The 27,835-nt window shown below is 42.5% G+C and overlaps 2 protein-coding genes across 2 annotated transcripts in view; one reads left to right on the forward strand and one right to left on the reverse strand.

Moving 5' to 3' along the window:
- Nucleotides 1-6,378, forward strand: part of fbxo11.L (F-box protein 11 L homeolog) — a 44,251-nt gene extending 37,873 nt beyond the window's left edge. The window contains 6 exon segments of the mRNA NM_001093135.1: nucleotides 81-224; nucleotides 1,731-1,841; nucleotides 2,007-2,114; nucleotides 4,029-4,137; nucleotides 6,004-6,102; nucleotides 6,193-6,378. Coding sequence (NP_001086604.1) covers nucleotides 81-224; nucleotides 1,731-1,841; nucleotides 2,007-2,114; nucleotides 4,029-4,137; nucleotides 6,004-6,102; nucleotides 6,193-6,322 — 701 coding nt within the window. The 3' untranslated portion in view covers nucleotides 6,323-6,378.
- A 1,566-nt stretch (nucleotides 6,379-7,944) lies between these two features.
- msh6.L (mutS homolog 6 L homeolog) lies at nucleotides 7,945-26,461 on the reverse strand (the record flags this gene model as incomplete). The annotated part of the gene is given in 10 exon segments (NM_001095778.1): nucleotides 7,945-8,086; nucleotides 11,542-11,741; nucleotides 13,058-13,212; nucleotides 14,382-14,471; nucleotides 15,839-15,956; nucleotides 17,938-18,209; nucleotides 18,706-21,229; nucleotides 21,887-22,050; nucleotides 25,256-25,458; nucleotides 26,176-26,461. Coding segments are annotated over 10 exon segments (4,023 nt in total). The 3' UTR covers nucleotides 7,945-8,010.
- Between the last annotated feature and the right edge of the window lie 1,374 nt (nucleotides 26,462-27,835).

Consider the following 27,835-nt stretch of genomic DNA (forward strand, 5'->3'; position numbering starts at 1 on the left):
ATAAACTGATGCCGTTTTGCTCCATATAAAGTGTTTCTTGCACACAATATAAGCTCTTTTATTACCTCTCTTCTCTCCAGGGCTTGGGTTCATAGAAGACAATGAAATATTTGATAACGCAATGGCCGGCGTCTGGATCAAGACCGACAGCAATCCGACCTTACGGAGAAATAAAATCCACGATGGAAGAGACGGAGGAATCTGTATATTTAATGGAGGCAGAGGTACTGTTATTAGTTATAATATATTATAATATACGAGAGCCATGAATATCCTGTAAATTATATAGTGAATAAAGTACCCCCTATTGTAAAATATAAGGATATTATAAGTTACCGAGGAGTTTCATGATCATATAAAAGTACGAGGCCGAAGGCCGAGTGTTTTTATACAGGTCATGGAAATCCGAGGTAACTTCTAATATCCTCATATTTTACAACTGGGGGAACTTTATTTATTATAATACACAAGTTTCAGTGAGTCATGTGACAGAAATGACATCAGAACTCACCGTTTATAACTGATGACATCAGAACTCACCGTTTATAAGGATATAATTTACAAGATATTCATGGCCTTTGTGTATTATATCCTTATAAACGCTGCTTAGTGATGTCATTGGTTAAAATCGGTGTTTAGTGATCATCAGTTATAATCGGAACTTAAGATGGCCATAGATGCAAACGACCGATCTCGGCCGAATCGAGGATTCGTACGATTTTCGTACCGTGTGTGGAGAGTCCCGACATTTTTCGTCCGCCGTTCGATCGGACAGGCTGAAATATTTCGGTCAGCTGCCGATAATATCTCTGTGTGTATTGCCGATCGTACGATTTTCAGTGGGAGACTGTCACCAGCTTTGGTCGGACATAACTTTCGTACGATTGCTGTCAGGGGCAGAACATTGGCTGATCTGTTCTTTTACTACTTTATTTGATCTGAATGGTTAGTGGCAGGTCGAGAGATGGGAAAGTCCGATCGTAAAATGATTCATACGATCGGATCTTTGCGTCTATGGCCAGCTTTAGTGATGTCATTTCTGTCACATGACTCACTAAAATGTGTGTACTATAATAAATTAAGTACCCCCTGTTGCAAAATACGAGGATATTAGAAGTCACCTAGGAGTTCTGTGGCTTGATTTTATGGTCATGAAACGTATAATATCCTTATAATTTACAATAGGGGGTACTTTACTCTAGGGATGCACTGAATCCACTCTTTTGTTAGGCTGCTGGGGGGGAAAAGGTAGGGGGTGCTATCAGTCCAACTTGCAGTACAGCAGTAAAGAGTGATTGAAGTTTATCAGAGCACAAGTCACATGACTTGGGGCAGCTGGGAAATTGACAATATGTCTAGCCCCATGTCAGATTTCAAAATTAAATATAAAAAAAATCTGTTTGCTCTTTTGAGAAATGGATTTCAGTGCAGAATTCTGCTGGAGCAGCACTATTAACTGATGCGTTCTGAAAAAAACATGTTTTCCGGTGACCGTATCCCTTTAATGACACAAGTTGAGTCACAGCAGCACTTGCATCTAATATAAAGGATATGGAGAGGGCAGTGTGGCACATATATAAAATGCAGATGAGAATGGAGTGCACTTGTATAAAGTAGACTTACATTAGAGCGTCAGGATATAGTTTAGAGCGTCAGGATATAGTTTACAGCAATGAGTATGATATGAGAATGTGCAAAAACACTAATAAATGACGGCGGTTATATTATAGGACTTCTCGAAGAGAACGACATCTTCCGGAACGCCCAGGCGGGAGTACTTATCAGCACCAACAGTCACCCGATTCTAAGGAAAAACCGAATATTTGATGGATTTGCAGCAGGTGAGTGGGGGGATAAAAGGGTTGAACTCTCAAATGAAGATCCAAATTATGGAAAGATCTGTTATCTGGAAGACCCAAGGTCCTGAGTATTCTGGATAACTGGTCCCATACCTGTATATCAATCATACGTGTTTAACTCTTGTTTAATCATCTTTATCCTTCCAGGTATTGAGATAACCAATCACGCCACAGCAACGCTTGAAGGCAACCAGATCTTCAACAATCGATTTGGAGGGTTATTTCTAGCGTCAGGGGTCAATGTTACCATGAAAGGTATTGTCTACTCACCTGTGCTCCTCCTTCTTCTCACCCACGCTCCTCTTTCTTGTCAGCACTCCTTCTTCTCACCCGTCCTTCTCACCCGTGCTCCTTCTTCTCAGTCGTCCTCCTCACTCGTGCTCCTTCTTCTCGCCTGTCCTCCTCGCTCGTGCTCCTTCTTCTCGCCTGTCCTCCTCGCTCGTGCTCCTTCTTCTCGCCTGTCCTCCTCGCTCGTGCTCCTTCTTCTCGCCTGTCCTCCTCGCTCGTGCTCCTTCTTCTCGCCTGTCCTCCTCACTCGTGCTCCTTCTTCTCGCCTGTCCTCCTCACTCGTGCTCCTTCTTCTCGCCTGTCCTCCTCGCTCGTGCTCCTTCTTCTCCTCCTTTTCACCCCTGCACTCTTTCTTCTCACCCACGCTCCACCTTCTTGTCAGTGCTTCTTTTTTTCGCCCATCCTCAACCACGCTCCTTCCTCTCGCCCGTTTTCCTCACTCGTGCTCCTTCTTCTCCTCCTTTTCACCCGTGCTCCTTCTTCTTGTTAGTGCTCCGTCTCGCCCGTCCTTGTCCGCACTACTTCTCGCCCATCCTCCTCACCCGCGCTCCTTTTTCTCACCCATGCTCTTCCTTCTTGTCTCACCCGTTCTCCTCACACGCGCTCCTTCCTCTCGCCAGTCCTCCTCACTCGTGTCCACGATCCTTCTCACCATCCTCCTCACCCGCACTGCTCCTTCTTCCCACCCACACTCCTCCTTCTTGTCCGCGCTCCTTCTCGCCCATCTTCCTCACCCACGCTCCTTCTTGCTCGCGCTCCTTCTCAACAGCACTACCAAACGCTAAAGCGAGTCTGCCTTGTCTGTCTCTTCTTACTGATTGAAGTGCAGTGACCATCCCCTGAAGTACATGAATATATTATGGGGGTAACAGACTGGATCGCCTGAAATAATTCTTGTCCTTTATATTTTCGCACCATGTAGTGAATGTTCTCCCTCTCCTGGGAAAGGGTCAGGGTGTTGGGAGTCATGATTTCTAAATTCCCATTGTAATTTCTGCAATACAAAGCAACCTCTAGTGATCAGTTGTGGGTGTTAGTGTTTAGGGCGAGTTCTTGATCCAGTGTGAGTGTTGTGCTGATGCCAGGGAGTGCAAGTTCTGCCTTATACAGAAGTGATCTCTATCACGCGGGATTGCTCAAAGCACTCAATAAAGGAACAGTAACCAAAAAAGTAGTGTTTTAGTTATGTATTCAAATATAATGTACAATTACACAAAACTGTGTTGACTTCAGAAAGATTATTCTCATTGACACCATGAAAGTGCTGTGTAACCATGGGAGCAGATCCGCTCTGTACACTACAATAGTTTTAGTTTTTACACCGGAAGAAAAATAGGAGTCAAATGTCATTCATGACTATTTAGGGCTACAGACCTTCTCCTAAAATAGGAATTTTTTTTTTTGCCTAGAACTTTTGGATCAAAATACAGACTTAAAGGAGAAGGCAGTTTATTGCCAATAGATTAAACACAATAGTACAAGCTATAACACTATATTTATTCTGCAGAATGTTTTACCATACATGAGTAATCAGCTCTAGAAGCTCTCTTTATTTAGGATAGCAGCTGCCATATTAGCTTGGTGTGACATCACTTCCAGTCTCTCCCTGCTCACTCATAGCTCTGGGCTCAGATTACAGCAGAGAGGGGAGAGAGAGAGAGGAGCAAACTGAGCATGCTCAAGCCCTAGCCCTGGAGGTTTAAGCTGAAAACAGTTAGTCTGATACAGAAGCCCATGAGTACACAATAGAAGGAAAGAAATGTGATGTTTCTTTTGACAGAGGACTCAGAGCAACATTACTTTGAGGGGTTACTGGTGTATTTATATAGACCTTTCTGATACATCGGTGCTAATTCTAGATATTTCTTCAACCACTTCCAGATAATAAAATATCCAACAATCAAGATGCCATAGAGAAAGCAGTGAGCAGAGGCCAGTGTTTATATAAGATATCCAGTTATACCAGTTATCCAATGCACGACTTCTACAGGTGACGTATCTCTTGTTTATCTTTTATTTACTGATCCAGTGAGAGGGCAAAGCTGGGCATGACCCTGAGCCGCAGCTGTGCCCTATTTATATGTGAAGGGAAAGCTGCTGAAATTGTTCTTTTATCAGCAAAATTATCAGCCATTCCTCCCAGCAATGAGCTCTGTAACTAACGCACGGCTGTCCAGTATTGTGGGCTCCAAGAGATTCGGGGATCCCCGGGGTTGTCCCCCTGCCTGATATTTAACCAGTAACACCCACCCAGGCCGACATTATAGATAAACTGCCAATGTAGTTGCTGGTAAATCTGTAATGCCTTTAAAGGAGAAGTAAACATTAAAAATGAATGTGGCTAAAAATGTCCTATTTTATATAGTGAACTTATTGCACGAGGCTAAAGTTTGAGCTTGTCAATAGCAGCAATGATCCAGGACTTCAAACTTGTCACAGGGGGTCACCATCTTGGAAAGTGTCTGTGACACTCACATGCTCAGTGGGCTCTGATTGGCTGTTGAGAAGCTAAGCTTAGGGCTCGTCACTAATTATCCAGCAGAAAATGAGCTTCCCTGGCTGTAATATAAGCTGATGCTACAGGTTTGCTGATTATTCAATTCTGATGCTAATTGCACTGGTTTCTGTGCTGCCATGTAGTAATTATGTGTATTAATTACTAATCAGCCTTATATTGTGACATTTCTATTCTATGTGTTCTGTATATTGTGAGTGGCTCCCTAAGCTCAGTAAGTGACAGCAGCACAGAGCATGTGAATCAGTGAATCATAAATTATATAAATATTTGAGGTTTCTCTCTAATCCAGCACAAAAATATCAATCTTCGAGTTATTGCCAGAAAGGCCATCAGTTTGCAGCAGTACTAGAGACTGGCAGTTGGTTTGTAGCAGCAGTACTAGAGACTGGCAGTTGGTTTGTAGCAGCAGTACTAGAGACTGGCAGTTGGTTTGTAGCAGCAGTACTAGAGACTGGCAGTTGGTTTGCAGCAGCAGTAGTACTAGAGACTGGCAGTTGGTTTGTAGCAGCAGTAGTACTAGAGACTGGCAGTTGGTTTGTAGCAGCAGTAGTACTAGAGACTGGCAGTTGGTTTGCAGCAGCAGTAGTACTAGAGACCCGCAGTTGGTTTGTAGCAGCAGTAGTACTAGAGACTGGCAGTTGGTTTGTAGCAGCAGTAGTACTAGAGACTGGCAGTTGGTTTGTAGCAGCAGTACTAGAGACTGGCAGTTGGTTTGTAGCAGCAGTAGTACTAGAGACTGGCAGTTGGTTTGTAGCAGCAGTAGTACTAGAGACTGGCAGTTGGTTTGTAGCAGCAGTAGTACTAGAGACTGGCAGTTGGTTTGTAGCAGTAGTATTACAGACGGGCAGTTGTCGCTGCTTTTATGGACATGGGTACCAATTGCTTTTGTAACATGGTTAAATGTGAGCTAGCACTCCATTTCTTTTGAAAAGTTTTTTTTAACATTTATTCAGATTGAGATATTGTAATGCTTTAATCTCAGTTTGTTTTTTTATTATTTCAAGCAAAACTTTATTGTTCTTGAATACATAAATTTATTCATATGAAAGTACATCTTCCAAAGTTGGAGGTTTCTCTCTAACACAGCACAAAAAATATCGATTTCCGAGTAACTGCCATAACGAACCAAAACAAATCTAAAATTCCAACTGGAAAGTCAGGAGAAATATTTACCAACTGAAACGATTCTTTCAGATCCAATAATGCAAATTGCAGACTCAATGTGATATCAAAGTTGATTTTTAATAAAAACACATTTACTGATTGTCGGGATATAGACTTTCTGCAGCAGATTGTGTAACAATTAGTACAAGTAACACAACGGGTTGTTGTTCTCAGATGTCACACCTGCAACACCACCGACCGCAACGCAATCTGCGTCAACTGCATCAAGAAATGTCACCAAGGACACGACGTGGAGTTTATCCGACACGACAGGTGGGTTTATATATTTATGTAGATTTACTCGGATTGTAACCGTTCTCTCTCGTTCCTAATTCTGCATTTCTGTTTATTCATTTCCTTCAGGTTTTTCTGTGACTGCGGCGCAGGAACACTGTCCAATCCCTGCACATTAGCCGGAGAGCCGACCCACGATACAGACACACTATATGACTCTGCTCCACCCATAGAATCTAATACTTTGCAACACAACTGATACAACCCCTTTTCCATGGGAAAGTCCTGCCATTCTAACTCGTTAAAAAAAAAAAACAACAAAAAAAACCAAACTTTTTCTTTGGAGAAATTGAAAACGGCCCATTGTTGCGAGACTGGTGTTGATACCCTGAATTTCAACATGCCAAAAATCAGAGGATAAAAGAGATGGACGAGGCAATATATTGACTCAGGATAACGAGGAAGGACTGGGCTCTATTTTTAGCATTACTCTGTGCAAGATGGACTGAAGTAGAGAAATAAGCTACACTTTTGTACAGGCACCGGCAGCCGCGTTATTGCCAGAAAGGGAGTCTGTTTGCAGCTGTAGTACTACAGACTGGCAGTCAGTTTTCAGCAGTACTACAGACTGACAGTCAGTTTGCAGCAGTAGTATTACAGGCAGTTTTCAGCAGTAGTACTACTACAGTCTGGCAGTCTGTTTGCAGCTGTAGTATTACTACAGACTAGCAGTCAGTTTGCAGCAGCACTACTATAAACTGGCAGTTGGTTTGCAGCAGTAGTACTACAGACTGGCAGTTGGTTTGCAGCAGCAGTACTACAGACTGGCAGTTGGTTTGCAGCAGCAGTACTACTACAGACTGGCAGTCAGTTTTCAGCAGTACTACAGACTGACAGTCAGTTTGCAGCAGTAGTACTACAGACTGGCAGTTGGTTTGCAGCAGCAGCAGTACTACAGACTGGCAGTTGGTTTGCAGCAGCAGTACTACTACAGACTGGCAGTCAGTTTTCAGCAGTACTACTGACAGTCAGTTTGCAGCAGTAGTACTACAGATTGGCAGATCAGTTTGCAGCAGAAGTACTACTACAGTCTGGCAGTCGGTTTGCAGCAGTAGTACTACTTCAGACGGACATGGGTACCAATTGCTTTTGTAACATGGTTAAATGTGAGCTAGCACTTCTCCATTTCTTTTGAATTTTTTTAACATTTATTCAGATTTTAATGCTTTAATCTCGTAGTTTTTTTTTTTTTTATTTCAAGCAAAACTTTATTGTACTTGAATGTGTCCCGTTAGCGCACCATAGACTCGCTGTAAATTGTACTCATGTCCCCAGTATCTACGTTCTTTCTATGAAAGAGAAAACAAAACAAAAACACTAATCTTTAAATCCAGCAATTTTTCTGGTTTATCTTTTTGGAAAGTTAGAATGTTTAATCCCCCGTCGTGGCCCTGGATCAGTGTCGATATACAGAGCAGCTCGTCTGTAGAGACTGAAGCCGAATGTGGATCTCCCCTCCTCACCCCCGACCACTGCTTTTAGTTTTACTGTAAAAAACCCACAAATGCTCCTTTATTGCCGTTCAGATTTTATTGAACAGCGTCGACCTTGCTGGGAATAGAGAGAGATTTCCTGATGAAGCCGAGCAAATCTTCTACACAGGCCTGTGATATATATTTCAGTTCCTCCCCCATTTCTATGTATTGGTGACAGTGGGTGAGTCCAAGAGCCTGACAGTTTATGCATGTACCAGAACATCTAGACTTAATATATTGTGGAGTATTCAATAACCATTATGTAGCGGCTAGGTATGAATTTAAACAAACAAAAAAAAAAAAGTTTAATTTCCTAGGAAAGAAAAAAAAAAAAATGGAAATATGGTCATTTTTAAAAAATAAAGTTTATTAGATGAGACCCGTGTGTGAGTAAACAAAGCAGTGGGACACGTTATTGGAGCAACTTCAGCCGCTTGTGGAGAGCGAGGCCCTCGGGGGAACCGTTGTCCAGTGCGAGGAAGAGTTCTCTGCCAGGAGAAGACAATTAGACAAAGAACATTCAACAAAGTCCCACCATCATCTGCCACAACAGTTACATTCGCCCCGACCCCCCATTATTCATCTGAATGTCAGGGCCAAACTCACACCATGATCAGACAGAGCAGTGATTGGCTCAAGCCTTCCATCATCATGTAGGGGTGCACCCAATCCACTGATCAGCCGGATCCTTCATGAAAGATTTAGCCAAATACCGAACAGAGTCCTAGTTTGCAGATGTAAATTAGGGATGGGGAAGGAAAAAGTGGGGAAAAATTTTTTTACTTCCTTGTTTTGTGATGGTCATGTGATTTCCCATCCCACCCCTAATTTACATATGCGAATTAGGGACAGGGAAGGACACATTTTTACTTCCTTGTTTTGTGAAGAAGTCGTGTGATTTCCCTTCCTGCCCTAATTTACATATTGAAATTAGGGATGGGGACAAATTGTTTATTGCTTTGTTTTGTGATGGTCATGTGATTTCCCTTCCCTAATTTACATATTCAAATTAGGGCTGGGGAAGATAAAAAAGTATGAGTGATGAATCTTAGTTTGCATATGCAAATTAGGCACAGGAAAGAAAAGGAAATTGTTTACTCCCTTCTTTTATGATGGTCATGTGATTTCCCTTCCCACCCTAATTTACATATTCAAATTAGGCACAGGAAAGAAAAAAAAAGGGAGTAAATTTTTACTTCCTAGTTTTGTGATGGTCATGTGATTTCCCTTCCCACCCCTAATTTAAATATTGAAATTAGGGATGGGGAAGAAAAAGTGGGGACAAATTGTTTAATTCCTAGTTTTGTGATGGTCATGTGATTTCCCTTCCCACCCCTAATTTACATATTCAAATTAGGGTTGGGAAGAAGGAAAAAAGTACTTCCTAGTTGTGTGATGAATCTTAGTTTGCATATGTAAATTAGGCACAGGAAAAAGAAAAAAAAAAGGGAGGAAATACTCCTTGTTTTGTGATGGTCATGTGATTTCCCTTCCCACCCCTAATTTACATATTCAGATTTGAAGGAGTCGGCCAAATCGTGGATTCTGTGTGTCCCTATAAGGGAGACGAGATATTAAATCGCATCATTTTATTGTAAAATTATTAGGGAGCCCCTGAGGATTTTTTCTATATATTTGACTTGAGTGTGTAGCGAGTCTTTACTGGATGGAAATTGAATCTCTTTTAAACACACAGTGAATGGCAAGAGATGTGCTGTACTTTTATATACACAGCGGTTGTGGGTTGGATTTCATTATGTATTTTTACCTTTAGGGTTGAGGGTTACAGTTCTACTACCCCCTGCTGCTGTGTATTAATTGGCTATGCTGCACACCTGTACAATTAGTGCAATTCACTATCATTGTGATATCACAGGCTCGGAATTAGAGATGCACCAAATACACTATTTGGGATCCGCCCAAATCCTTCACGAAAGATCTGGCTGAATACTGAGCCCTAATTTGCATATGCAAATTAGGGCCAGGAAAGGAAAAAAAAAAGTGGGGAACAAATGTACTTTTTTTGTGATAGTCACATGATTTCCCTGCCCGCCCCCTAATTACATATGCAAGTTAGGGGTTGGATTTGGTTCAGCCGGGCACAAGGATTCGGTGCATCTCCAACATTAATGGAAGGGGAGAAATGAAGAGGACGACTAATTCTAGGGCTAAACAACTTATTACAACACAAGATTATTTCTAACACAAGGCCTTGAGTTTTAATGAGCAGATCTATCCCAGTTTATTATTATTGTTCTCGGCCAATGAAAACAGTTCAGATTTAGACACAGACTGATCTATTGCTTTTTTTTCTCATTGCAAACTTCATTCATCAGACAATGTTGTAAATATGAAACAAATTGTACATTATATTTAATAAATACAACTATGTAGGTAAAGGCAAGAACTGAATCCTCAGTCTGATTTATAAATCCCCACAAATGTCTTTCCAATCTGCGCAGGGATAAGAATTAAATGGAGGAATATATGGAACGAGCAGAACATAAACTTGTCTCAAAGGCAGTTTTCCTACAACAAAATATTTCCATCTTCATGGGGAACTCAGGTGGGTGATTGGAGACTTAATTTAAAGGAGAAGGAAAGCTACTGATGCAGTTTATTGCCAGTAGATTAACCACAATAGTACAACTATAACACTATATTTATTCTGCAGAATGTTTTACCATACCGCTAGCTATAGAAACTCTGTTTAGGATAGCAGCTGCCATATTAGCTTGGTGTGACATCACTTCCTGCCCAAGTCTCTCCCTGCTCACTCATAGCTCTGGGCTCAGATTACAGCAGGGAGGGGAGGAGGGAGAGAGGAACAAACTGAGCATGCTCAAGCCCTAGCCCTGGAGGTTTAAGCTGAAAACAGGAAGTCTGATACAGAAGCCCATGAGTACACAATAGAAGGAAAGAAATGTGCTGTTTCTTTTGACAGAGGACTCAGAGCAGCATTACTTTGAGGGGTTACTGGTATATTTATATAGACCTTTCTGATAAAGCTTACTTACTTTTAGCCTTTCCTTCTCCTTTAATGAATAACCCTTAGTTTGATGTAAAGAATGAATTTTCAATTGGTTTTCATTTTTTATGGTTTGAGTGATTTAGTTTGTAGTTTCAGCAATCTGGTTGCTAGGGTCCAAATAATCCTAGCAACCATTCATTGATTCATGTAAGAGACTGGAATATAAATAGGAGAGGCCTGAATAGAAAGTTGTGGGGGCGGGGTGGCACTCAGAGTGCTTCATTTTTCAAGTTAACCCGAAGTTTCCTCACGAGGAAACTTCAGAAAACGAAGCGCTCAGAGTGCCATCTCACTGGCGATTTACATTCTAGCCGGCAGGTGGCAGTTTGAGATTAGTCGCCCTGAAGAAGGTGATTTATCCCCTCCCCAAATCTGAGCGTGCGTCTCCGCCCTTAGAGCATTTGTTTTTAGATGGGGTTGGTGCCTCCCCATTTGAAAGCTGGAAATCAGAAGGCAAATAATTCTAAAAAACAAAGACCAATTGAAAAGTTGCCTAGAATTGGCCATTGTAGAGGTCGGAAAAGTCATTTATTCTCATGCAGGGTCGGATATAAAGATGGCTGAACTGTAGTATCGCAAATTAAGTCAACGGTTTGGGAAGTACAAATTGATTCAGTACTTTATTTTAAGGGAATCTCAGTGTAACCCCTGCAGTTGGGAGTAAGATCAGTGCTGGAGATCCACGGACTCTACCTGCTGTTACTTCTCAGCACAAGCGCCACCTAGTGGCACAACACGGAATCTTTTCGGGTAACTACAGTTACGGACTTCAAGACTCTTCCTTTGCATTCATTAATAGGCTCATTAATAGGCTCATTAATAGACTCAAGAGCAAATGTGGGAGGAGACAATTAGAACAGAGCCGTGAAGTCATGTGACTTTAGAGCAATAACGCACGCAAACAAAACCTACCTGAAGAGCTTGAGGGAAAGGGTAAGACTCTCGAATTCTCTTGCTTTTTGATGGCCGACCTGGATAATTTCGTCAGGAATGTGAGCCAGCCTGGCAGCGTTAAAGCCGTAGCTTTTAGGACACGCCCCCTTAATGAACTTGTAAAGGAACGTGATGGTCTCCTGACTCGGATCCTCGCATTCGTTTTCCACCATACAAGCCTGCAAGCCCAGGGAAAGATCCGTCACAAGTGCAGCGATATAAATAATAAGCTTCTTATTTTCTTCTCTGACACTTTCACCATCAAATACTCCAGTCTCTCACATTGCTAATTATTTTCAAGGGATCTAGCCCTTTAAATAAAGCAGTTTCACTCTTGTTAAAGGGATTCAGTCATGATTTTTATTTCTAAATTACACTGCAAATAATTCACTCTACAATATAAAATGTCATTACTGAACCAACAAGTGTATTATTTAAAGGGGTGCACCCAATCCAGGATTCGGTTCGGGATTTGGCCTTTCGGCAGGATTCAGATTCGGCCGAATCCTTCTACCAGGCCAAACCGAATCCTAATTTGCACATGCAAATTAGGAGTGGGAAGGGAAATCGTAACCTTGTTACAAAACAAGGAAGTAAAACATTTTTCTCCTTCTCACCCCTAATTTGCATATGCAAGTTTGCATCTGCCCGAATCTTTCACGAAGGATTTGGAGTTTGGCCGAATCCAAAACAGTAGATTCGGTGAATCCCTAATTTTTTAGTTGTAATATTGGTGTATCTCAGGTCATTTTGCCTGGTCATGTGCTTTCAGAAAGAGCCAGCACTTTAGGATGGAACTGCTTTCTGGCAGGCTGTTGTTTCTCCTACTCAATGTAACTGAATGTGTCGCAGTGGGACCTGGATTTTACAGTTATCTTGTGTTAGGGAGCTGCTATCTGGTTACCTTCCCATTGTTCTGTTGTAATGGATATCGGGCTGATCCGATCGTGGGCCCTAGGGCCCAACAATTGGATCATAATGCATCCGAAACGGGAGGTCAGATCGCAGGACCAGATGCAGGATTTTTTAACCTGCCCGATCGAGATCTGGTCGACTTTCAGCTAGATATCGATCAGTGAAGCCAGTTAGATGGCCCCACACACGGGCCAATAAACTGCCGACTCGGTCTGTCAGCAGCTTTTATCAGCCCATGTATGGAGGCATTTAGGCTTCTAAGGCGGAGGGGGTGATATCACTCCAACTTGCAGTACAGCAGTAAAGAGCGACTGAGGTTTATCAGAGCACAAGTCACATGACTTGGGGCAGCTGGGAAACTGAACATCTAGCCCTATTTCAGATTTCAAAATCAAATATAAAAAAATCTGCTTGCTCTTTTGGATTTCAGTGCAGAATTCTGCTGGAGCAGCACTATTAACTGATGTGTTTTGAAAAAAACATGTTTTCCCCATGACAGGATCCCTTTAAAGAGAGATAATACAACCTACATAGAGAGCCAGGGGGAGCCGACCACCACTTCAAACACCGTTCAACTTACCATGTGCCCGAGACGTACAGACTGACTGTGAGAGTGATCCTCCACCAGGGAGTGGTAGTGTGTGGAAAATAAAGTTCGGCATTTGATGCTTTCAGACAGTTCCTTCACAACCGCACCCGCTATAGCTGTGCCATCAAATGTAGCCGTGCCTCTTCCTAAGGAAAATAAAATGGCGGGGGAAAAAACCCCATGAATGTTTGTGTTCTACTGTAGAATCCTACACCAGAACGTCTCCATTGCTCATATCTGATTGGCTTGTTCAGCTGAGGCCCAACCCACATGTACAAATACAAATGTGCAGAAAAGCTAAACATTTATTAAATAGTGAATAAAGTACCCCCTCTTGTAAAATATAAGGATATTATAAGTTATCGAGGAGTTTCATGACCATATAAAAGTACGAGGCCGAAGGCCGAATGTTTTTATACAGGTTATGGAACTCCGAAGTAAATTCTAATATCCTCATATTTTGCAACTGGGGGTACTTTATTAATTATAATACACAAGTTTCAGTGAGTCGTGTGATGGAAATGACATCAGAACTGACCGTTTATAACTGATGACATCAGAACTCACCGTTTATAAGGATATAATTTACAGGATATTCATGGCTTTTGTGTATTATATATATATATATATATATATATATATATATATATATATATATATATATTTTGTTTGTAATCTCCTGACGAAGATCCCTGTGAGGGATCGAAACGTTGAGTGGAATAAAGCACAACTTATCTACACTGAAAACAACCTGTGAGTGTCGCTCGTAAATGATATCCTTATAAACGATGAGTTCTGATGTCATCAGTTATAAACGGTGAGTTCTGATGTCATCAGTTATAAACGGTGAGTTCTGATGTCATTTCTGTCACATGACTCACTGAAACTTGTGTATTATAATAAAGTACCCCCAGTTGCAAATTATAAGGATATTAGTTACCTTGTCCAAGTTACCTTGGAGTTCCATGACCTGTATAACAACACTCGGCCTTTGGCCTCGTACTTTTATATGATCATGAAACTCTTCGGTAACTTACAATATCCTTATATTTTACAATAGGGGGTACTTTATTCACTATATATAGAAAATATCTAATTTATAGGATGTGCATGGCTCTTGTGTATTAGAGAGATTTGTACTGAATTTCAATGGCGGAAATTAGGATTAACCCCCTGAATCTATTCCATGGACAGCGACAAGTTAAAAGTGTTATCACTGAATCATATGAATCTGCTACAAATAAGAGCCCAAAAGCTTTATACACAACTACATTAAAATACAAAGCTTGTTTGGAAGGAGAGGTGTAACACTCACCAAGTTCATCGAGAAGCACGAGGGAATGTTCCGTTGCATGCTGCAGTATACTCGACGTTTCACTCAATTCCACGAAAAACGTGCTTTCACCTAAAATGTATTTCATTAGCAAAACCCTGGTACAAAACGTTCTGACCAAAGAGCACCAGATCAACACTCAAATACTCCATATTTCCCTGTACAGGTATCGGACCCGTTATCCAGAATGCTCTGGAATCTTTCCATAATTTGCATCTTCATACCTTAAAGGACCAGTAACAAATTTTTCATTAAAAAATTTGTTGGTGTAGAACGAAAAAAAAACCAGACATATTAAACGTTTAAATCTCTAAGTCTTTATTAAGAAATAACTTACCGAAACTCCGCTTGTGCTCGATTTCTCCTCCCTGCCTTCCTTATAGGAGATAGTCAGGGAGGAGAAATCGAGCGCCGCATAATGGATCGTTGCCTTTTCTGAAGAGGAGCGCAAGCAGAGTATCGGTAATTATTTCTTAATCAAGACTTAGCGATTTAAAAGTTTAATATGGCTTTTTTTTTTGGTTCTACACTAACGAATTTTTTAATAAAAAAATAGATGTTACTGATCCTTTTTAAATCTACTAGAAAATCATATAAACATGAAATAAACCCAATAGGCTGGTTTTGCTTCCAATAAGGATTAATTATATCTTAGTTGGGATCAAGTACAAGCGACTGTTTTATTATTACACAGAAAAAGGAAATCATTTATAAAATCAGAATTGATTGAAATGGAGTCGATGGGAGACGGCCTTCCTGTAATTTGGAACTTTCTGGATAACGGATCAATACCTGTACAGGGTTTCACTTCAGGACTACAAGCTCTTCATATACATGGAATCCTCTCCGGCACCTTCATACAATCTGAAGCAGAACTTCCCAAGCTACTGGCCTGTAGATATTTCAGAAGGGGATGCGCTGAATCCGCTATTTTAGTATTTGGCTGAACCCCGAATCCTTTGCGAAAGATTCAGGTGAATATGGAACCGAATCCAAACCCTAATTAGCATATGCGCAGTTAAAAATGTTTTGACTTCCTTGTTTATGTGAAAATGTCAAGTGTTTTTTTTGGATTCGGTTTGGCCAGGCACTTCTGAAATCCCGAACTGAATCCTGGATTCGGTCCATATTATTTGGATAATATATGGTGTAGGAATTGTGCACAATAAATAGAAAGTGAACTTACAGTCATCAAGAAGAAGACATCCACGTCTGGACTGGGAGTCAAAATAATCCCTGGCACTTCAAGTACACAGAGAACAAACAACCCCCCAGTAGCCCAATAGTGAGAGTCTATGGAATCTTACAGTAGCCCACTGGCCTTCCCAGAACCCACAGAATTTCCAGTCCAGTCCAGGGGACATTCATAGCACCTTGATGAAGTCTCAGGCTACACACACACACAATTCATTGCACAATAAAAACCTATTTGGAAGTACCGGCCATGATTCTGTCAGATGCTCCGAGTCGTGTGAAGACCCGGTCGACAGGAGTCAGTCTGCAGGAGTCTGCCGGCACGTAACATCCCAACTGGGCCATAACAACCTGGAGACCCGCCTGGAATAACAGCACAGGATTTATTTTATATTTCCACAAGAGGAAATTGCACTAAATGCCATTATAAAAGAACCAATTGGAAAATTCAGAAGATGTAAAGCGTGTTCCCAACTTCAAGACGACCTGTCTGGTAAATACAGTGAAACCTCGATTTTAAGTCCCCTGGTTTTAGGTTTTTCCACATTTCATGTTTTTTATTTGTGGTCTCACCAATTTATAATGCATTTCAATGGGTGAATTTCCCTGATTACAGGTAATGTTTCCTGGATTTTACATCAGAAAATTTGTCCTGATGTTCCCAAAAACTGCTTTTTTTCCTCTAGGAATGTAATTATTTGAGAAATAGAGGTTTACTAACCAGATGTATATTGTGCCATATATTTACTAACCAGATGTATATTCTGCCATGGCTCTGCCTATAAATGGTAATTTCCAATGAGTCTGCCCCTTATACAGTCCTGCACCAATCACATGCCCCCCATAGTGTAACATTCCTTGTTATTAACTAGGGATGCACCAAATTCACTATTTTGGATTCTGCTGAACCCCAAATCCTTTGCGAAAACATTTTTTACATCCTTGTTTTGTTAAAAAAAGTCACACGATTTCCCTCCCCACCCCTAATTTGCATATGCCATAGACGCAAAGATCCGATCGTACGAATCATCGTACGATCAGACTTTCCCATCTCCCGACCTGCCACTAACCATTCAGATCAAATAAAGTAGTAAAAGAACAGATCAGCAATGTTCTGCCCCTGACAGTAATCGTACGATAGTTATGTCTGACCAAAGCTGGTGACAGTCTCCCACTGACAATCGTACGATCGGCAATACACGCAGAGATATTATCGGCAGCCAAAAAATCTTTTAACCTGTCCCATCGACCAATCTCCACCGGACGAAAAATGACAGGACTCTCCACACAAGGTCCGAAAATCGCACCCTTTGTGTCTATGGCCAGCTTTAGAGCTGCAGTATTTCTGGTCAGGTGATCTCTGAGGCAGCACACAGACCATCACAAAATGGGGGTTCGAGGCAAGAGATGTAAAAGGGCAAGATTTACTTAAGTATATATACCAGTTTGGTAAGATTCTTTAATATGGCACTTAATGATATAAACTGTGAGTTTTGGGGGTATAGTTTTCCTCTACAAATGAAGTAAGGGCTCATTTATTAAACACTGGCCAAATTTGGGCAGTGACCCATGGCAACCAGAAGTCTGCTTTCTTTACTCAACCTGCAGCTGGCTGAAAAAAAGCCACTCACTGATTGGTTGCTAAGTGTTACTGCCCAGGTGCAAATTTGACCCAGTGTCTTTACCGAGCTTGAGGAGTACAATTACCATTACGGATGTAGTTCAGCAACTTCTCAGTAGCAACCTGACAATGCCAGACACTTCCCCTGTCTTACAATAAAGCGGAACAGAAGAACTTGGCTGCATTTCAATGTATTTCTGCAACATGTTTGTTTAATAGCAGCCAAGTTTAGGCTCTGTCTGCATTTCCATCAATAATGAAAAATAAAATTATTTGCAGACTGTGATCTAATTGCTAACAGTGGCTTTACCACTTGCTGCCTGTCATTTACCAACATCCCAATTTAGGCCAATGCCAATCAAGGAACCTTCCAGCAGTTTAAAATGCCCCCATGATCACTCTCCCACGCCCGGAAGAAATTCATATTCTCCCAAGCAGAAGGCATAAGAGCTGTAAAATTGAGGAAGCAGAACCAAAACAGGACTGGGAGTCATGGGTGCTGTTTGTATGTCTTATGGATAGAAGCCAATCGTTTCTAAAAACATGATTTAATAGAGATTCCCAGAATCCTCGGTGGAATGAAGAATGCTGGGAATAGGCCAGCGTAGGTGTCCCTGGTTAACATTTTACTTTTGTTCTTTAAAACATTCCGAAACATAATCCCATTGGAGCAACAGCATACTTCGTAATTGAGATATATAGTTATACAGCGTATGCCTTTACCTGTCTCAAAAGGGTCGACTTGCCTCCCATGTTTGGCCCGGTGACGAGCACACAGTGAGCCTCATCACTGCCGTCAACAGAATCCTCCTCCTTGCAGCCAACAAGAATGTCATTTGGAATGAAATCATCCCCAAAAAAGGTTTTTGTGATGCAGGGGTGTCGTGAACCTTTCAGCTCCAAAAACGGCGACCCATTTTCCTGTAGCACTATCTCTGGTCTGCACACCGGCCCGTCCCCTCCTTGACTGTACTGAGATAAACTTATCAGAACATCTGTTAAGATTAAACAAAAAAATGTCAGCGCATCAATCAATATCTTCACTATCAGCCGAAGAGAAGTTCTAGTGTGATCAACTAAATCTTATTTTCTGTGTAGGACCTTCTCCCATATTTGATCTTCCAAGTCCCGGGGCAGTATTACATAAAGCTGTATGTATTCTCCTTTGCTTTACATGTAAATCTATTCTCTGAGACCACGATGCACAACCTGCATCATATAATTACATGCTGAGCCCCAATAATGATCAACCAATGAAGGGTACTCAACCGGCACAGAGGAGAAGCAGAGGTTTCAGCACCCGCAGCTCTGATGGGTGACGTTCATGCTCTGGGGCCGTGCAACCACGAGTCTAGCTCTTACTATGCATCACTAAACTCTACCATCGTTTGTTCTCAAGTTCTATTTACAGACAATGTGTCAAAAGTTAAAAATAAACGAGAGATGCAAATCAGTCCACCTGCAGCCGGTGCTAAATGGGTCAGTACTCACCTAACACGGCAAAGCATTCCACAGCAGTCTGCCATTCCTTGTAGTTTTTATCAAAGTTATAGAAGAGCCTCCTCATGCAGTCCTTAAGCGCGGCATCCCTACGTTCCTCTGCGTTCACCAGGTCTCCAAACATCTTTTCAATTGCCTTGGTCCAGTAGCGCTTGAACCCTTTTTTGGTGGATTTTAGCGTGTACTCTTCAGGCAGATTGCGGTCAGCGATGTTCTCGGGAATTTCCATTTGATATCGGTTCTTGGCCGTCCCCCAATAGACGACGGTTTTACAGCCGAGTCGTTTGCGTTGTTTGTCCAAATACTCGTTAAGCTCTTGCTCGGCTTGTTTGACATCTTTCAACGCTTCGTCGTAATCCGGATCGAAACCCGCTTTTGGAGTGATCACACCGGTCTTGCGGGCTTTCTCGTGATCAAAGGACGTATCCCATCTCTTCAGCTCGGCCGATAAATCGGGGAAGCGCCCATGAGAAGCTTTATCTTTAACACAAACAATCTGTTTGAGAATACTTGACTTAAAATGAGCAACATCATCTTCCATAATACTGATCACTTCTCTCATGACTTTGAACCCCTCCAGGGTAGATAAGAAATCTGCAATCTTCTTCTTGCTGTAAGTGATCTCCTCATACATGACAGCCCGGCTATCTGGATGGTTCTGGCTTTTAAGTGGAGAACCAATACTGTGAATCTTGCTCAGCAGCCTCTCGAGATCGGGCAGCTTCTTTAAGAGCTCGCTAACCTCAGACACTTTCCCAGGAAGGCCCATGAGATCTTCCACTGCATTTAAACGATCATTAATGGAGAATGGATTACAAAGGGGTGCGCAGAGCCACTGTTTTAAGAGACGCTTTCCAAAAGGGGTAGAGCAAGTGTCTAGTTTTTCCAACAGCGTCCCTTCTGTAGAACCGTTTGTTCCATTTTGGAGGATTTCCAGATTTGTAAGCGTCACTCCATCAAGAACCATGCGCCGACTTGTCTTGGCAAAGAAATTACTTGAAGTCTGGGCTTTTTCTACATCAGTATCCACAGGAACATATTCTTCAAAGTTTGCCATGGAGAGCAGCTCTTGGTCGATAAGACATTTTTTCAGGTAATATATACAGGCTCCAAGTGCCGAAAGAGCCAATTCGCACTTTTCACCAGGAGTAAGTGCTAAGGAGTCACTTTCTGAAGTCATGCTTTTCAAAACAGACGGCAGGTTACCATTGCCAGCGGCAGGCTGAAAGTCTTTTTCAAAGTAAGCTTCTTCAGCTAATGTTTTTAGTGTTCTGGAGGCATCCCAAAACTGAGATGTAGGCTGCAAGCTTTCTTGGATAGAGGTCGAAAGGCAGCTCTTCAAAACTTTCTTTGTATCTGAAGAAGGGTTGCCTTTCTCAAACAAGATCTGAACTGGAGGGAAATGGGCCACCAAAGTTCTAAAGCGTGAACAATGGCGGTCATCCTCAAACTGACCGACGTGAAACTTCCCTACGGAGGTGTCCACAAAAGAGACGCCGTATACTCTCCTTTGACCAGAGGAATCGTCCATTTTTTCTTTGAAGCACAGAAGATACTTACTATGGCTTTCAGATGGATTACCATCCAACACACTGTAGGTCTGTGTCCCTTTAGTAATGATCCTGCATATTTCTCTTCTTACAACCCTGTCAAATTTACTTGGATGCGACATTGACTTGCACCGGGCTTCCATCATCTCTGGTGTTTCCGTTTGTTCCACTCTGGATACTTTGTAGCCTTTCTGTACGAGAACATCAGAAAAGCGACCAAAAGCAATCTCGGGAAAGCCAGAATGAGCCCACGTTCCTTTCATGAATGTCAGGCCCAGCTCATTCACCCCAATGACAGCATCCATGTGATAAAGTTCATAAAACTTGCCAACCTTGTAAAAAATAACCGTATCAAAGTTCTGAGATTTGAGCTGCCACCATTTTCTCACGCCTGGAGTACATTTATTAAGGAAATCATCTGGAATGTACAAGGTGCTTGGGTCGTAATCAGCATCAGTCTGCCTTTTACGTTTCATATCCTTTCTTTTCCCATCTTGCAGCCAATCAAACTTCTCATGTTCCCATATAGAAACCGCGCCAGTCCCACCAGTGTTTGCCTGTGATTCAAATGACTCAGGGGCAGAGAAGGAGGATAACTTTAACTTGGCCTCTGTAGACACATTGCTTGTTCTCTTGGGGGTTTCAGATTGTTCATTTTGCAAGCGTTTTTTTGGGCCAGATGCTTTGTCAGGGATCCCTCTTTTTCGCTTTAATGGGACCTTGACTGGGCTATTGTCTTCAGCTTCAGAATCTGGTTCTGACAGTCCAGCTTCATCCACCCCACTGCTGGCCTCATCACTACTAGCACTGTCTTCTGGCTTGAATTCATCATCAGAGCCTTCATTATCACTGTCAGACTCTATCATAATTCGTCTTCTTTTGGGCTGTCCTTTTCGTTTACTCTCCCGACTTGGAGTCTTTGTTTTTACTTCTTCATCGTGACTTGCAGAAGAGTTCTCTTCAACCTATGTGGGGCAAGTGGGGGGCGAAAGGTTTTATATAGGGTGTGGACAAATTCAGACGCTCTTGCAAAATGAGATTACCCAATAATTAAAAGTTTCATGTAAATAAAAATTTACCTGAAACCCCAGGCTGGTGCTCCTATAAGGAGAAAACTGCACCGGCCCGGGGTTATTCCAGCGAGCACCACTGAGCCATCACCTTCTTGCTTCTGCTTTCTTCAAATTTCCCGGGGCAGACGCATGCGCAGTAGAATGAAATAGCCACTTTCTTGTTAAAGTTCGGCTTTTCGCTCTACTGCTCCTGCGCAGCTGCAAGAAGAAAGAAGAAGCCGGAAGACTACCGCTCCATGGTGCTCGAAGGAAGACTCCTGGGCCGGTGCAGTTTTCTCTTGATTGGAGCACCAGTCCGGGGTTTCAGGTGAATAAATGCAATCATTAGGGGTGTCTAAATCAAGATTTGTAAAACATTTAAACAATTCAAATTGTGTTGCTTAACAATACTGTTATATGAATGAAATTGCTGTGTAAATATATCTAAGCGATTATCCTTAATATTGTGCTGAGCTGATACCTAAGAAGTAATTATATATCACTCACACCTGTCCCTTCCCCAAGTTATCTTCTAAGAACCAAATGAACAGACCATAAACAAACAGGTACCTCCATATCCTCCTCTGAATCCGAAGGTTCCATGCACACAGCCAATTCAAGGCGCTTTTGCTTGTCTAGTGTCACGGCATCGTCTGCCATTTTCATTGCTTTCTTTATTTCTGGTTTGGTACTAAAAAACATGCCTCCTTTCTGAGTTTCTGCAGCAGTGGACCCTTTGAAGGGGAACAGATAACATGATGAGTCATAATTAACCGGTTTACAAGGATAGTAGAATTATAAATAAACTGAAGGATCTAAAGCAGTGAATCCCCAACCAGTAGCTACTGAGCAACATGTTCCTCACCAACCCCTTGGATGTTGCTCGCAGTGGCCTCAAAGCAGGAGCTTATTTTTGAATTCAAGGCTTCAAGGCAAGTTTTGGTTGTATAAAAACCAGCTGTACTGCCAAACAGAATCTCAATGTAGGCTGACAATACACATAGGGGCTACCAAATGGCCAACCACATCACTTATCTGGCACTCCAAGAACATTTTTTATGCTATTGTTGCTCCCCAACTCCTTTTACTTCTGAATGTTGCTCGCAGGTTCAAAAGGTTGGGGATCCCTGATCTAAAGCATTAACAAAACAGTAGGCAATAAATAGTACACAATAGATCTTGGCCTACTTTAGTAGCCCTAACCAACCACAGGGCTTTTGAAGTGTAGATCTGTTGCCTTTAAGATAGTTCCCCGTCTTCTTTTCTGCCAATTCACATGCTCTGGGCTACTGCCTAAGCTCAGGGTCAACAATATTTGCATGTGTGTCATGATATGGGCTAATTAGTTAATTCAGCTTCTACATGTCTCATCTACTGCATGATTTCCCTGACCCCTAAGCTTAGCTTCGCAACCGCTTCCTGGAACATTCTGAGCATTTGCAGTGCACAGACACTCAATAGATGGCCTAAAAGAATCCTGTGGGCAACTTTGAAGGTTTGGATCATTACTGTTACACAGCAGCTCTATATAGTACAGGTACGGGATCCGTCAACTGGAAACCAGTTATCCAGAAAGCTCAGAATAACGGAAAGGCTGTCTCCTATAGACTCCATTTTATCCAAATAATCCAATTTCCTAAAAAAAATTTAATATTGAGAAGTCTAGGGGTTCAGTGCTTTTTATTATGTAATAAAATGCACTAAATCTGCCCAGGAGCAGTAACCCACAGCAAGTACTTGGCAGGTAGCATTTACCAGTCACCTGTATAAAAGCAAACTGATTTTTTTTTGGTTGCTATGGGTTACTGCCTCTGGGCAAACTTAGTGCATTTTATTACACATGGGTTGTGTGTAATCTATATGTCCCAAGTATTCTACAAAATGTACCCGTTACTCAACAGCAATTATGATTGAACATAAAAAGGCCATTATGTTTCTCTAATCTACATTCTATATAGCTACTGAAAGTAGCTGTTTAAAGTAGGGACGCACCGAATCCAGGATTCGGTTCGGGATTCTGCCTTTTTTTAGCAGGATTCGGATTCGGCCGAATCCTTCTGCCCGGCCGAACCCGAACCCTAATTTGCATATGCAAATTAGGGGCAGGGAGGGAACTCACGTGACTTTTTGTCAGAAAACAAGGAAGTAAAAACTTTTTTCCCCTTCTCACCCCTAATTTGCATATGCAAATTAGGGTTCGGTATTCGGCCAAATCTTTCGCAAAGGATTCGGGGGTTTGGCCGAATCCAAAATAGTGGATTCGATGCATCCCTAGTTTAAACGACCACTAACAGTTTTTTAAAAAAGTGTTTGTACATACTCCGCTTGCACTCCTCTTCAGAAAAGGCGTCAGGGCGACGATCCATCGTGCGGTGCTAGATTTCTCCTCCCTGCCTTCCTTATAGGAGATAGCCAGGGAGGAGAAATCAAGCGCCGCACGATGGATCGTCGCCCTGTCGCCTTTTCTGAAGAGGAGCGCAAGCGGAGTATCGGTAATTTATTTCTTAATGAAGACTTTGTGAATTTAAAGTTAAATGTGTCTTGGTGGTTTTTTTCCCGTTATGTACAAACACGTTTTTTTTTTATGTTACTGGACCTTTAAGGAGGTGGTTATTATACTACAGCGTGCAAACACTCACACATGCTAAGAATTTGTGTAAAAACCAAAAGCATGCAGAGGTGGAACCGAATATTATAGAATTAGCAAATGCACTGGCCTCCTGAATATTAAACACTGCATTAAATGTGTGTTTGGCAGTTCTACCTTCTTTCTCACGGCTGTATATTTCTATAGAATTCAAGATTTATAAAAAGGTGACGGGTTCCCCGTATTGAGAGAAAGGGCTTCCCAGTCTTTCATGATTACACCTCAATGCCCATAAACGCTACACATACAACTGCATATTACTACTGGAGAGTCTCATTCCTGGCCAAACCATGCACTGTGTCAAAAACATCCTTCTCCGATACATCAAAAATGATTGAATCATCCACCATAATCATCTAATATAAAATTATTATATACACACACACATACTAAATTGATTCACTCACAGGCATGTGTTGTGTTGTATTCTTAGCCATTCCCCCATCGGACCAGGGTTTGTAGCAACATTTAATGCAGAAAAAAAACCAAAATACAGACTCAATCTTAAAGGGGTTGTTCACCTTTGAGTTAACTGTTAGTATGACGTAGAGAGGGATATTCTGAGACAATTTGCAATTGGTCTTCATTTTTTATTACTTGTGGGTATTTAGCTTTTTATTCAGCAGCTCTCCGGTTTGTTATTTCAGCACGCTGCTTTCTAGGGCCCAAATTCCCCTAGCAACCATGCACTGATTTTAATAAGAGACTGGAATATGAATAGGAGAGGCCTGAATAGAAAGAGGAGTAATAAAAAGTAGTAATAACAATACATTTGTAGCCTTACAGAGCATTTGTTTTTAGATGGGGACGGGATGTTATGGGAGTTACTTACTGATATAATTATTTATAAGTTGTATACAGGGAGTCCTTGAGTTACATACAACCGACTTACATACAACTCACACTTACATACAGAGGATATTACAGTAACATACTGTGGTTTGAGTTACCTTTATTATCATTAAACTTTAATAAACAACCTGCCCCAATCCCCTCTGGTGTGTGATGTCTACTGCCGGGCACAGAAAGGTAAAAATAAATACTATGTTAAGACAAACATCTGTGTAGGTTGCATTTAGTAAATGTATATGTTCCAACTTACACACAAATTCAACTTAAGAACAAACCTCTCGTACGTAACCCGGGAACTGCCTGTAATTCACTATCCATGTCCTGTAATGGAGTAACTCTGATCCCTGAACACTTCTGAGGTTTAAAATTCCAGACTCAAACAATTTGGTTAAAAAAAAAAACCCCAAATACTAAAATGTCCAAAGAAATGATATAAATACCTGAAAAAGGCTTGATATATTTTGCACCTGTCCATCCTCTTGTCGGGCTGTCGTCAAAAAACTGGACATGGACATGAAGGGACTTCCCCTTGCCCCTTAAGTGAGTGCCTTCTTTTGGGTGATTGTAGACCAGAGATGGCCACCAAGGATGACCCAGCATTTTGGCCCAAACAAGGTCTCCAGGGTTGAAGTCACAGGCAGTGCTGTAAAAAAGTGGAATACAAAAATGACGTGTATTGCTTGTGCCAGGCTATGTAAAGGGGGTTTTCACCTTTAAATTAACTGTTAGTATGATGTAGAGAGGGATATTCTGAGAAAATTTGTAATTGGTTTTCATTTTTTATTATTTGTGGTTTTTGACTTATTTAGCTTTTTATTCAGCAGCCCTAGCAACCATACACTGATTTGAATAAGAGACTGGGAGAGAGGGGGGGCAAGGGGGAGAGAGTGAGAGGGGGGACAAGGAGGAGAAAGAGAGGGAGGGAAAGGAATAGAGAGAGGGGGGGACAAGGGGGAGTGAGAGGGGGGGACACAAGGGGGGAGAGAGAGAGGGGGGACACAAGGGGGGGAGAGAGAGAGGGGGGGACACAAGGGGGGGAGAGAGAGAGGGGGGACACAAGGGGGGGAGAGAGAGAGGGGGGACACAAGGGGGGAGAGAGAGAGGGGGGGACACAAGGGGGGGAGAGAGAGAGGGGGGACAAGGGGGAGAGAGAGAGGGGGGACAAGGGGGAGAGAGAGAGGGGGGGACAAGGGGGAGAGAGAGGGGGGCAAGGGGGAGAGAGAGAGGGGGACAAGGGGGAGAGAGAGGGGGGGACAAGGGGGAGAGAGGACAAGGAGGAGAGAGGGGGGACAAGGTGGTAGAGACAGAGGGAGAGACTGATTCCAGGACTCATTCCTTTTACAAATGACATTGCCGGTACCTGGGCGCTGCGGATTTGGGAGCTTTCCCTCCAGGAGTCCTCGCTGCGGCTCCCGCTGCCTTTTCCTTGGCTCCCTCTTTAGGGGAAGAGCTGGACTTTTTGCCCCCAGAGGAGGGAACATCGGCCTCAGTGGGGGAAGACGAGACTTTGCCGGACTTGGTGCTGCTGGAAACAGGGGGAGACTTGGTGAAGAAGCTGAAGAGGGTTTTTTGCTTAGACATGGCGGGACATCAGTCAGCACCTGACACCGGACTCTTCTACCTCACACTGCGCTCCCACGATTGGCGCTGGCGGGAAAAAACACTTTTGCAGAGACCATGAGGCAACCAAAGGGACAGCCAATCAGCAACCTCAAACAAACAGAGTGGGCGGATACAAAATAAAGCGCAGCTTTGCTCCTTGAACTACAATTCCCAGCAACGCTCTTCTTTAGAAAAAGGGAAAAAGCACTTCGGGAATTGTAGTGAAACACAATTTAAGAGGCGGAAATCACTGCCCTAAAAGAGCTCGAAGACAGCCAATCAGCTCTTTCAGCTCAACTGGGTGGGCGGGAATTTATGTTGTGGCTGTCAGCGGTTCATAAACTACATATCCCGGCAATCCTTATCATTGGAATGGGTCTGGGGGATATAGGGAGTTGTAGTCCTGCGCTGGGAGGCTGAGGCGTGACGGATGCGAGTGTGGGGCGGACACAGGCGGGTGAGCTCGTGTAGTGAGACGTATTGTTGTTGTACGGAAAGTTACACTCGGGTGTGTGTGTTGGATATGGAGGCTCAGGCCAATACGGATTTGGCGGAAGGGGGGTCAGTGACGGGGGAATGGCGTCGTTATTGTGCTGCTGCTGCCGGTGCTGAGTGGAAAAACGATTGAGACAGTCACATGACTTGCTGTTACCCGAGGATTCTTCTCCAGTCCCATTAGTGGACATTGACGCTGCAACCCGAGCAGCCAATCAGACGCTCCCTCTCAACCCGCAGCTGCCTGGAACAAAGCTGCTCACTGATTGGCTGCTAATGGTTATGAGCAGCTGCTCAATAATAAAGGGGTCGAGTTCACCTTTAACTTTTAGTATTGAGAAAGAATAAAGTTGTGTTTGTGCAGATTCCCCCCCAGAATCTTGTTCCCTAGTTCCGTGGCCTTGAGGCAGAGCCAATTGTGTGACTATAAGAGCAGTTCTTTGTTTTCTCATCTCTGTTCCCTAATGTGACACAGACCCTCCCATAATATCCTATAAAACTACAAACATTGTGATCCGGGGCCTTGGAAGGAACCTCAACATCGGCCATTGTTAGTGCTGAATTGTCAGATACAGGTAGAATTCTATACATAGAACATATGGAGTTACGTACATCACAATCAATACAGGTACAAAAGGTGAGGAAGGCCCTGTGCAAAAGAGCTTACACTCTAAAGGGAAGGGAGTAATACACAAGGTGTGGGAGTGGGCAAGATCGAATTAAGTGGGTGAGAAATGTGGTACTGTATGTGGTGTTGCGTTTGGTAGTTAAGCAGAGTGAGGGGAGGCTTCTCGAAAGAAGTGCGTTTTAAGAGATTTCTTGAAAGCAGAAAGGTTGGGAGAAAGTGGGACAGACCGTGGGAGAGAGTTCCAGAGGAGGGGTGCAGCCCTTGCAAAGTCTTGAATGCGAGCATGTGAGGAGGT

The sequence above is a fragment of the Xenopus laevis genome, chromosome 5L (assembly GCF_017654675.1).
Source record: "Xenopus laevis strain J_2021 chromosome 5L, Xenopus_laevis_v10.1, whole genome shotgun sequence".
NCBI lineage: Eukaryota > Metazoa > Chordata > Amphibia > Anura > Pipidae > Xenopus > Xenopus laevis.